Here is a 12,502-nt window from a genome sequence, read left to right as displayed (position 1 = left end):
TTGTTGAGAAAGTAAATTCATTACGAGCCTGAGAAAGTGCCAGATCCTTTTGCTATCCACTGAGGGCAGGTGCCCGAGTAGGTGTTGGAAAACAATTAGTTACGCGAATCTGGATGAGCGCCAGCTACTAAGCACGAAATATTTTTAGTTATGATTTACCAAAACCAAAGCCAAGTACGAGAAACATGTGCTTCCTAGAAAAGACTTTTTCGTGAAATTAGGAAAGATTAACTTAAAAAAGACCTCGGGGAAAAAGCTTTTAGAGAAAGTCATTTGGAACAAAACTGACAAGTCGTTTAAAAAGGTCCGCTTGGCCAGGTAACTTTCAAGGAGGAGAAGTTCTTCTCCTTTTTTGCATTATATTCATAGTGAGCATTACAAAATGTCTCGGTCTTTTGACTGTTGTAGTTAAGTCTATTTCAAGCAATCTAGCCAGAGTGTGTGGAACTTTTTTCAAGCAAGAGATAATGTGACTATAGGTATTGCAAAAAGACGCCTGAAAGAACTTTATTTGTACAGAAATTACTGGTTAATTTGAAGAGAAAAATTTACATGTACTTAGTTTCAAGGGTTGCATTTTTAAGCGGCTGCAGCCGGCGAAAACCAAACACGAGACGGCTGCTCGCAGCCGTGCAAAACAGACGGTGGTGAGAGGTCTAAGTTACAGCAGTTGTAGACCGGCAATAGTTCGTCGGCTTTTCATTGAAACCCTTGCGTAATTCGAATAGTCTTGTCGATTAGGATTACACCGGTACATTTTGGCCATCTCTGGTAAAAAAGTTCGTGAGTTTATTCCGTGAAATTATGATATCCGTGGTAATTTTCTGTGGTACCGCCGTAAGAGAGAATAATTCTTCACTGAAAGTGTAAGTATGTATATACTGAATCCAGCGATGGCGAAAAAAATATTTGCTTTCCTCTAACGTTACGTGCAACTGCCCTGCAAAGTGGTAACGCAGGTCCTTCTATCCATTACTAAATTCGAAGATGTTATTTCTTCTAGTACAGGAAAATGTATTTCTCTTTGTACATTATCATACTGCCATTTCCGAAATTCAAAAGAGACAAAAAGAAACGTTTTATATATCTATTTAATTTATTTTATGCATTTATTCCTAATTTCTTGTAGGGTCTGATATCTTATCGGAGGGTCTTTCCTGAAAATATCAACACAGTCTTTGGGGAGTGGGAAATATCCAGGCAAGAGTATATGCCACATAAGGGAATGTAGTGCTGTTCGCGCGCACTGATTGGCTACTTTGGAAGTGACTAGCAAGTGCTATTCATCTCCGAGCAGCCGATGAGTCCAAATCGCGGGTCGAGTGTTTAATTTCCGACCATTTTTTTGGTATATTGAAAGAAATTTACTATTATTTTGGTATCAGTGTCGGTGAAAGTGATGATGTTTTCTTAGCTGCTTCGCGGTTCGGTAATTATCCACCCCTATTCATCTCCACTTCAGTGAATAATTGTTAATTATTTGCATAAAAAAACAGAAAAACTTACTGACAACAGAGAGTCCAATTATTTTCTCTTGCTATTGATTAGAATGATAAAATTGAATCTTTTTCTTTAGTCCACTCATGTTTATCAAACATTTTTTATATACACAGTCAAATAAGAACTGAATCATAAAGTTTGGTGTCAGCGACTAATTTTGACATCTATTTATTGTCACCCCAAATAAGTGCAATGGATACAAACCCAATGCAGCTGTCCAACTGACCCTTCTTCGCAATTTCTTTTCATTGACTTATTGTTACTCAATGTCCACACAAGGACAATAAAATTGTTTCATGGGTCCCTCGTGGGTCTTTGTCGATAAGAATGGCACAATACTCTGGTAGCCTTAATTTTACGGTCTATTGAAAATAGAAAAAGTGAATGAGAACAAACTGTTATCATTGCGATAACGCCTGGGTTGTGACGCTTGTGTGATTCAGAACCAATTTATTTTTGCACCTAAAAGTTATTATTCAAAGCTCTTTGCACACTTGTCTTACTTAGAAGCAAGTATTTGGCTTTTGTTGTCGTTGCTGTTAAGTTGATTTGTTTACTTTCTCTATTTTAATTTTTATTTTCCGCGTTTTTATTGTACATTTTTTGTTGACACTGCTTCCGATTGGAAAAATAGAATTTGAATTTTAATGTAAACAAAGTAAGCTGTCTGGAAAGTTTGTTAAATACAATAATCAGACCGAAGACCATTTTCTTTGCACCGATTTTAACTGTTACTCTCAAAGTGTGTTTACTACTTTTCGAGCAGAGAGATGTAAATAATTCAAAACTTGGGGGGAGGTGGGGTATGAAAATCGCTTTCTGGTGTTTATTTGGCGAGCAGTTGACATGGCAGAGCACCCCTATTTCTTTCTATAGGAGTTATGGTTAAGTTCGCTGTACTGCATTTTTATCATTATAGGTACCATATCAAATGATTTATTAACAACTTTATGTATTTGTTTATTTTAATTTCGTATCTCAAAATGGTGTTAATATCAATAAAAATGCTGGAGAAAAATCGTCCAAACACGGAAAGGGAAATGTGTTTTGTCAAAACAAAAAGGTAATGCTTCGTCCGAAGTAAAGCTACCCTTGGTCGAAATAGTGATTATAATAGAAAAAAGACCTTCGCTAAAGCAATACGTATACGTAGTTTTACTTTGAACTCTCCGAGTTGAAGGATTGGGCAAATACGAAAGCTTTTTAGACAGCAAGTCAATTGTAACCCATAAACTGACACATTTCAGCTCACTTAAGTCATTTAGCAACCAATTTCTGCTGGCAATCAAAGCGATTTAAAAGAGAGAGGGGAAAGTTATGAAAGTGCCACTAACCGACTTGGGTTTGAATCCGTTTTGGGAAAAGTTTTAACCTCCAACTTTAAAATGCAGCCCGAGACCGCATTAATTTTCGAGACCTTGGTCAGTGGTTTACACTAGCAAATGACATATATGTCATTTCCGTTACGTATATTCTAATGTCGTGATTTTAGTGGAATCAAATAGCTGCTGCTGTTAAGGCGGAATTGCTGAGAGTTTTCTCGTTCTTTTTCCTCTCTTCCCTCCTCCACCCCTCCTCCCACTCTTGTCCGCCTTCCTTCCTCTGTTTACTATAGAATCTTGGATACTCACAGCCCTTCACGGATAGTGCTCTTTATCTAATTGATTTGCCATAAGAGATCTGAATGAGACCCAAAACCACCCGAGATCCTCTGAGTTAAAATCAGTTTACGGCAATTGACACTTCCTTGAATTTCCATAAATTGTGGTGTTTATCAACAAATTTCCGTCTGAGGCATCTGTTAATCAAGAAGCTTTGGACTTAAACTTGGCCCTCAGGAGAAAGCAGGCGGCATGGGCGACGTCTCTGTTGTTCTTTTTTTTTTTTGTTTTTTGTTTTTCTTGATTTGCCCACATTTTATTGGTGTAGACCGCCACTATGTGTGTCATATTGTCTCTTCTCTTTCATTAATTGCTCTTTGTCTTAAAAGTTTTGTCTATTAGTCTGGCTAAACAATTGCAGAGCCTTCAATCAAAATTTCACACTCATTTGCAAAACAATCAACTACAGCTGGGTCGAGACAATAGGCGTGGAGTTGTTTTTCAAATGTGGAACAGTTTTTTCACATCAAATTGACCTTGGAAATATCGCAAGATGGATAATCTCCTATCATATCTTACTATTCAGAAAACTGAAGCATCATCAGTTTGACTACGTATACCTGTCGCTAACCTGCCAAGAGACGAATTTGATTTTATTATCTTTTGGCTACATTTAAATGCGTCTACGTTCAGCCTCCCAAAAACCTATTCCCTCAAGCGCGGAACCGGAATTTCCGTGTTTGTGGACGTTTGTAGCACTTATGTCAACATTGGAAACTTCCGAACTCATGCGAATCACTGCCACATCGACATGTCTAGAAAATTCTTCTTCTATCGTACAACCGTTTTAATTTCTTTGAATTCGTAATTCATTTACAACTGAAAAGAATTTTATTCAGAAATGTCACCATTTTTTAAAAAAACCTGCCATGTTCATAAATGTCTAACACATTTTTGAATCCTTTAAATATTCTGTTCACGTACATACGGCCATGCTCGGTTGAATTAATCAATGGTACGGTTACCACGTATTTGAGTCATGTACAACACCTTCTTATTCCTCCTACTCCACATCTATATATGCAAGTTAAAATGCATCTGATTTTTTGAAAGCGATCCTTGACTGAGGGTGTTTCTTGACAAAACGTTCAATTGATAAGGTCTGTAAGTTATAATTTGCAGATAGCGTATCTGCTCAGTTTAAATTTGAATAACACATGATTCTGAGCGATATATCGATCTTAGCTCATCACTAAGGTGGATCTTCTGACTACTGGTTAAGGTATGGTACATAAATACATCTATATATAAGTATCCGTTTTCTTCATTTTGGTTTGTCATGATCTCTTTTCCCTCTAGACGGCTTCTTTCCAAACTTAAAAAGTGGTCTAAATTATTTCATGTCATAAACCGGCCTTCGATACTCGGCTGCAAACTCTGAGAGCTAATTCGCGCGGGATAGATTCAGTTTGTTTGGATTTCATACATGGCACGTTACTAGGCCAAATAAATATATATTGTTTGATATATTTATTAGGGGAACAACAACTATATTTCCGTCTACGATTTTCTGCAAACAAGCACAAGAAGACTAAGCCGCAGGTATGCAAAGATATAATATTTTGTACTTTTCGTCTTCATTACAAATTGTAAGGATAAAGTACTTTTATTTGTTTTTGGGCCACTTCCTATCTTCGAAGCTATTTCAAATTTAAAAAAATATGCATTGAACTTACAACTTTGGGAATTTGATAGGACAAATACCTTTTTGTTTTATTTTATGATCATGGAGAGTACGAAGCTAAAATCAAGACAGGGATTGAAATTATTATAATTACGTAACGGTGTAAGTTATCGCTCCTTCCGGTGTCCGCATGAATTTACTCTTCTGTTGCGCTAACTTTTTGCTCTCGCTCCCTCTAGTGTCCGTATCAATTTTCTATTCTGTTACGCTAACTTTTTGTTTAACGACCTTGAGAGGGTCTCTCATTGTAAAAGTAGGTCCTACCCTTTATTATAACATAACCAAAGTAAAGCGCGCGCTCTGATTGGTCAATTTAGCGTCCCCCCATTTTCCCATGGGTGTACGCTGCTGACGTGAGCAAATGCAAAGACTATTTTTCCGCGCACGCTTGCAATAAAAGGGAACTCTTCAGCTACAATGTATCAATGTTATGTTATAAAACAAATGGTAAACACCACAGCGTACACTATTGAGTTATGGATGCACTTGGGAGGTTTGCTAAGCACTCAAGAAGCTAGAGTCGCTCTCGGCTATCGCCTCGAGCGACTCTTACGCTTCTTTCGTGCTTAGCAACCTCCCGCGTGCATCCATAACTCAACAGTGTACGCTGTGGTGTTTACCATTTGTTAAAAGGTGCGTTTTAATACAAATGCCGAACTTTGATTGGTGTGAATAATTGATCTCTAGTTGATTCGTTTGTCACCTCTTACATGCCAATCGCTTTCAGAGAGCCTTTAAGCGAGGTCTTTATCGACCCGGCCTAAACCAATATGACTAGAGTTAGAATAAAGATATTTCATCAAAACATTTTTAAAAATTGAAGTCAAAGATTTATCTAGATTGTTCGGCAAATATATGTACTTCTTCATTTTCTAAGTCTAGCCTTATTTTGTTATGATAAAAGCTAATGAGAGACATGTCTATTCATAAAAAAAAAGAAATATCTCCATCCTGCCTGACGTATCATTAGAAGGTAGCAGTGGGGGGAGGGGTGGGTGTGGTGGGTGGGTGGTGGGGTAAGGGTACTGATCCCGTTTCACACACGAATTTCAGAAAAAATTCACGCGCACGTCCAATTTGAACGATATTCTCGCATCACGAATTCAAAGGGGAAAACTTAGAATCCCATTCCACACTTCTTCTGGGCTAAGTCACGCGTCAAGCATAAACCCATTTGCCACCCTACAAATGAAGTTTATACAATTTTAATTTGTATTTTTTCCTGAAGATGTGAAGTGATAACGTATAACAGGCTAGTTTTAACTGTTTGACGAAGAAGTAGCAACCGGAATAAAAGTACAACAACCTAAGCTGGAGAGAAAGAGTGCTTGTTTTTAGCCAGTTGTCGTCGAGGGCAAACGTTAACCGATATCCTCTAACAATAAATTTATCTACCCAAGATCATAAGGAAAATATCATTTCAAACTTTCTGAATCATGGACGAAATCAGAAACAAATAAACAGAATAACAGGGCAAAGCAATCAAATGAGCATGGGTGTTGAGACCAAAGGAGGGGGACTGGTAAACGAAAGGTATGATTCCTCGTGATCCCCTTCGACGTAGGAAACGATTTTGTGACCACGCCACCCCCGACTGTTTGGATTATTTTTCAAGCAACGCTTTTGTCCATCTCTTCCTCGAAACAATTTCGAATTACTTTTCAATCCAAGAAAGATATTTATAAATGTGGAAGAAAAAGAGAGGAAAGATTTTATGGTGAGATTTGTTTCTTGCTGACACACAATAGATCATATGTATCGATATTTCGACTTAAGGAAAAAAATTCCAAGAACAAAACAAAGAAAAACAAAAAACCAGGAAGAAAAATGAAGAAAAAAAAAAAAAAGAAAAGGCAAAAGAAAAAGATCTGCTCGGGCAATAAATCGTCACCTTTAATGTTGTAGTTTCGCTCTATACTAACGGTGCTTGCATTTTACCGTCGCATGCTACTTCCGGCGGAAATCCAGCAGACTCTCATGACCAATGACCAAAACTTTTGCAAAAATAAAGAAACTTCTAAACGTCAGCACATCTTATATTTTTTCCTCATTCCTCAAGTCGTGTTTCTTTTTTTACACACATACATACATAGGTTAAACTGGTGGTTAAAAGCGTTTCTGAGATAAGTCATAATAAAAATGTTCCCGACGTTTCGGTCGCAATCACGGACCTTCTTCATGATCGGGGGAAGTGAAAGAAAACATTTTATGCAAAACCGCAGATATAAAGAAGACGCTGCTTAAATTTAAAGAGACGTGTTTACATCTGCGCTTTTACGCAAAATTTTTTCTTTCACTTCCCCTGAAGAAGGTCCGTGATTGCGACCGAAACGTCGGGAACATTTTATTATTACTTATCTCAGAAATGCTTTTTACCACCAGTGTAACTTAATTTGTATTTTCAAATAATTTTGAATGTACCGACCTGGTGACAAACCCAGTTTTAATACCTAAGCAAGGAAGACATGTACAGAGTCATAACGGGGCTCATGTCTTTGAGTTCTACATGCTTAAATTGTTATACTAATGAATCGTCTTTTTTTACCTTTTGAATGCCTCTTTATGTCACGTGTTATCGTGGTAGTTTTTTTTTTCTGGAAGGGGAGGGGGGGGGGGGGAGTCAAACCAGCTGACACCAACTCAGCGCACTACCTATTCTCTAGAATTATTGTGTATTGTTATCTGTTATCTACTTTGTGTTAATTCTTTTCATGTCTAAAGTCTCTCTAAAGTCTCTCTTTACTAACTAAAGAAAGCGCTTTGCATTGACCCAGAGCTGAGCAATTTTAGCAGGAAAAATTTACTGAGTAAGTTAATAACAATAGAACACCCGCAATTAACTAATCTTCAGCGACTGGATTACTAGCCAGCCTCCATTGGAGGAGATTGATCTAAGATATTCATCAGAGCAACTGCAATCCAACCAAGTTACAGCGTTTTTGAGATTCGAGATAGAAATGTCGAACCATATTCTACTAAAGCGTGCTAAACACCAATTTAAGAGTGGCCTAACTTTTCCGTAGAATCGAACGTGATATAACTGCATAGATAAATGATCTCTCTCCTCTCATTCTGTTCCTTGATAAAGCAATTCCGAGATATCGATCAATTTGCGAAAGAAAATTGTAGGAGAAAGTATTGCCTGTATGACTGTAAATAACGTTTAAATATCCAAATATTGAGCAATTTTCGTTCTGGTCCTGACGCAATAGGTTTTCGTGAGGAGGTCGTAGGAAAGGCCGACTTCAGAGCAAATGTTGTGGTATTTTCCAGGTACTTTTATTGAAAAAAAAATTGTCCTAGGAAACGTCTTATTCTTTTTTTTTTTGTTTTTCGTTGTATTCCATCCGAACATCTGACCGATGTCGAACATATGAAAAAGTTTGTTGCATACAACTAGCCTTTTGTTCGACTATATTAATTGTGGGGCGCTTTTCCGTGAATGAATCAACAGACCGCGACTAAAAAGCCAGCTGTCTTACGCATTAGAAATGAGAGAGCCTTTAGGAGTTTCATTGAAGAGCAAAACGAGATTGTCATATTGGCTAGGCCTTGCACTGTCAACAAGCGAGCGAAGCGCGCTATTCAATGCTAATGGGTAGAGACTTGAAGGTGAGAAGTTTAACTTTAGTTATTCTAGGAAACTCATAACAATCTGGGGAAACTTTTTTTCTGTTTAGCCTAACAGCTGTCGACGAGAATGCTACCTGTTCAAAGAACTTTTCTTTCAAGGGTCATTTGAAGACATTAGACAAAGCAGGCAGCTAAGCGACAAATCACCAGTGCTTTGTACAAGTTGCGAGGCAAAACTGGTGATTTTGCGGGTACTTTAGCTGTACCGTTTCCCTCAAAACTCAACAGTTCTCCAAAGGATCTTCAATCACTCGATGATGTTTCGCGTTCATTACGATGAAACTCAGTTTTTCTCCGGATATCAGATCAAAGGTTCGGCAAAACAAAAGATCGTGAGAAAGTTCAATTCCACGCATGAGTGAACAATGCAATAACTTGTTGAATAAGTTCTATTGAATTCCACTGAGGCTGGCATTAAATACGATATCTGACAGCCTTTCACAAATAAATGTGTGATACTTTGAAAAAGCCATCTTTGACACGTCTATTAATTTTTCCTCGCTTTACAAAATAGCATTCATTGTGGCTGGGTCGCTCTTCGAGTTGAGAGGCACGCCACTTAAAGCACGGAACAGACACCGAGTGAGCATTTTAAAAAAGGCCATTCGAAGGAAAAGCGGAGAACGATTACGACTGAAACTGCTTAATAATTCACGATCCGCTATTATTATGACCTAATTGACATTAGTTCATGCTGGTACGATAAGAAATCTTTGCTTCGAAACAAAGCGAAATAGCTGTAAACCTCAGGGCATAAAACTGCTTCGCGACGACGCGCTGGAAAGCTGAAGTTGGTTTCAACCCTGCTTCCGTTGCATAAATTACTTTGACAATCGAGCGAGCTTGCACGCGTTGAAAGCGTGTAATAAAAGGCTGTCTCGCAGTCACGCCTCTTTGGCGGGTAACAAAGAATAAACTATCTAACGCTCTCTGTGATTGGCTGACGCTTTAAATGTCAACCTCACTAACCAGCTGTTTGCTTGTTTTACATCAGCTGAATAGGACAGTGGCTTGCATTTCCACCGAAGTTGCGGGCGACTTCAACGGAAGAGCCTCTTGGAGCCAAGAAGCTGGACTTCGTTTTAAAGGCACCGTTGCGAAGCTGGCCTTCCCAGGCCTAGGCCACACTTACAAGCGTTTCAAGAAACTGACTTAAAACAATTCAAAAGCTCTTGGATCGAGGCGAATTTCCCCTTAACAAATGCTGGCGAGTGATAACCTTTCGCTAATTCGCAGTCGGTCTAAGGAAACAATGGTTCCTCAATGCAAGGCCTTTGTCCGGGAAATTGAAATGCTCTCTGACGATGAAGCGGCTCTAGTTCAAGTCTCAAAACTTCTCGGAAGTGGAGGATTTGGCTCAGTTTACGAAGGAAAATACCGCGGGAGAATTGTAGCGGTTAAGAAAATGAATACGAACTCTAAAAATCCTCGGGCAGTGTTGCAGAGCTTTCAAGCAGAGACCTCCATAGCATCTTTTTGTCATCCTCATATCGTTCGGACTCTAGCAGCCTCGAGTTTAGATTGTCCTTTATCGGAGAGAGTTATCATCATGGAGTTTGCCGGGCCAAGAACATTAAGAAATATTTTGGACAATGAAAAGGAGGATATCAACGAAGAGAGACGAATGAAATTCGCGTCTCATATAACAATGGCTTTAGAATTTATTCATGCACAGGACATAGCACATTTAGACGTAAAACCGGCCAATATTTTGGTGGATTCTAAGGACATTTGCAAACTGGGCGATTTCGGTTGTAGTCAAGTGTTGGACGAGGGCGATGAAAATCTACCTGCTAGTCCAACCTATTCATACCTGACAGGGACCTTTGCCTATAGAGCACCAGAACTACTCAAAGGAGAACCACCAACTCCTAAAGCTGACATCTATTCCCTCGGAATTTGTTTATGGCAATTGTTAACAAGAGAAGAGCCTTACGGATCAGAAAATCTTTATGTTGTTGTTTTCGGCGTTGTTGCGTACAATTTACGACCACGTGTACCAAGTGGAGACGCGACTTCGTGCCATTATCAACAACTAGTGGAAAGTCTTTGGCAAGCTAGTCCGTGTTTGCGACCGACAGCTAGTGACACCATAAACATTTTACGATCACTAAAAATACATCAGAGTGCGAGTTGAACAAATTGCTGCCAAGATATTCATCCTTTCTGCTCCGCACTTGTGGGGAATTCCTAGCCGTTGATATCAAAGAGAACAAATTAACTTTTAATGTGATCGCGTGAATCGTCTTCACAAATGAGTCATTTGCTTGCCTCCAAAGTAGTTTCCGTAAAAACATCCTCAGTTTTCATGGAGGTAGAAACAAATAGACTTAACTCAACATCAAGTATCTTAATTCTTGAATAGCGGAATTTTCTGTCAAAATTCGCCCTTAGAAATCACACTCGCCAACTGTAACACTGATATCACGGCTGACGAAGCGTGATTTTGTCCTTTTTCTTTCCTTGGCGAACAGGTCAGGTGTTATTGCTTAAAACTCTTTGGAAATTCAGATTGCCAAATAATTGCAATTTGAGTTTTTCGAGATGAATTCTATTTCCACCTGCAGGAAATTAACAAAGGCACTGTGCCAAAGACTCTTTCGTGTGCGATATTACACTCTTTTGTAATACGAATTCATTATATTGTTGAATTTTTTTTGTGGAGACCGTCTTTCTTTCATCTTGATTTATAGGAAAAAAACGTAGTAATTTGACGGTTTATTTTTTTTTTCTCGTATTGGTTAACCATCGTTTAATTTCTCCTCGCAGTTTGGCTCGCGTTTACACAAAGCGGTGTAGTCATCTACGAGTCGTAAGCAAAGGGCGAAAGAAAAACCATTTATCTTATTATTATAGAGGTTCTAAGAGTAAGCATTGAACAAGTGCAAACCACTTTTGACAACAGCAAAAAATGATAACGTTTTTTCCGGCCTTCCATTCGCTTCAAGCCATTTCTAACTTTTTATCGCTAAAATGTAAATTTATTCAGATTTTGTATGTAAAGCGCCTTTTAGATTTAATACCTATGATCGTCAGCTGCGACTTTGATATATATATTGAAATAATTATTGGTAAAGCTTGTTAATATTGTTGCAGAAAAGAACTTCTAAAGGAAAGCTCAAAGGTGATTAATATCGGACATTTTGAGGAAACGTTTAAAAGAGACGAAACATTCAATCGAAGATAGATAAAATCTGATGAATTCGAAATTGTCTTTTAGTTCATCAACAATATTTTGACCAACATACTGTCCAACACCAAACTTATACGAAGCTGGTTTTATTTCAGAACCGATACTTTCGGTAAGGCGAAGATTTATTCCGTTATTTTAAAGTACTTAATGCACAGGTAACTCTTCAAACTACATTTTTAACCAGGACCTACTGTGGCTGACCCCGATGGCTTTCTCGAGTTAAAAATAAACCAAGCAACATGTCCGTGTTTACTGAATTTACAAAACAATGAGAGCAGTTAACATATAATGCTGCAACACGTGTGTTCTCTCCTAGCGACTGTTTCGTACGCACATAAGGTCCAATTTAATTTTGGTTTAATTATTTCTTACAGAAATAGCTGATAATGTTCTACCATTCTTACCCTAATTATTTTATTCGGATATTTCCCAACTTAAATGAAATATTTTTGCTTTTTGAAGTAGATGTTACAGTGAAATAAACTCAACTGATTTGTGTTTTTGTAGAAAAATTTGCATTTTTGAAACGCCATTGTGCTCAACCACAGAATTCAAACCAAACACAAACATGCTGATGGACAATTACGGCAACTAGGTTCAACGGTACTTACTTGTGTCGGTAGCTTGATAGTTAGATTTGTAGAAAATGATATATTTAGTACACTTTGAAAAGTATATTTCGTAACTTTTGCTGTAAGACACTTAGTCGCTTGTCAAACAGACGAGTCATTTGTTGAAAAGCCCTCGTGCAAATTATTGACATAATATTGTCTATATTTTAGATAAATTTTAACGGAATAAAGTGAAAATAAAAATGCTGCAAGACGTTAA

General features: G+C 38.0%; 1 protein-coding gene across 2 annotated transcripts in view; it reads left to right on the top strand.

Moving 5' to 3' along the window:
• LOC111329617 (serine/threonine-protein kinase mos) overlaps positions 1-12,502 on the top strand; it is a 16,919-nt gene extending 4,417 nt beyond the window's left edge. The window contains exons 1-2 of one of the 2 annotated variants that reach the window (XM_022934370.2): positions 4,654-4,703; positions 9,473-12,502. In XM_022934370.2, coding sequence (XP_022790105.1) covers positions 9,680-10,615 — 936 coding nt within the window. In that variant the 5' untranslated portion in view covers positions 4,654-4,703; positions 9,473-9,679 and the 3' untranslated portion in view covers positions 10,616-12,502. Of the gene's footprint in view, positions 1-4,653; positions 4,704-9,472 lie in introns of those variants that run through there. The other variant, XM_022934363.2, reaches the window with a different exon arrangement.

This window comes from Stylophora pistillata, chromosome 8 (assembly GCF_964205215.1).
Source record: "Stylophora pistillata chromosome 8, jaStyPist1.2, whole genome shotgun sequence".
NCBI classification, from domain to species: Eukaryota; Metazoa; Cnidaria; class Anthozoa; order Scleractinia; family Pocilloporidae; genus Stylophora; species Stylophora pistillata.
This window is presented reverse-complemented; position numbering and strand designations above follow the sequence as displayed.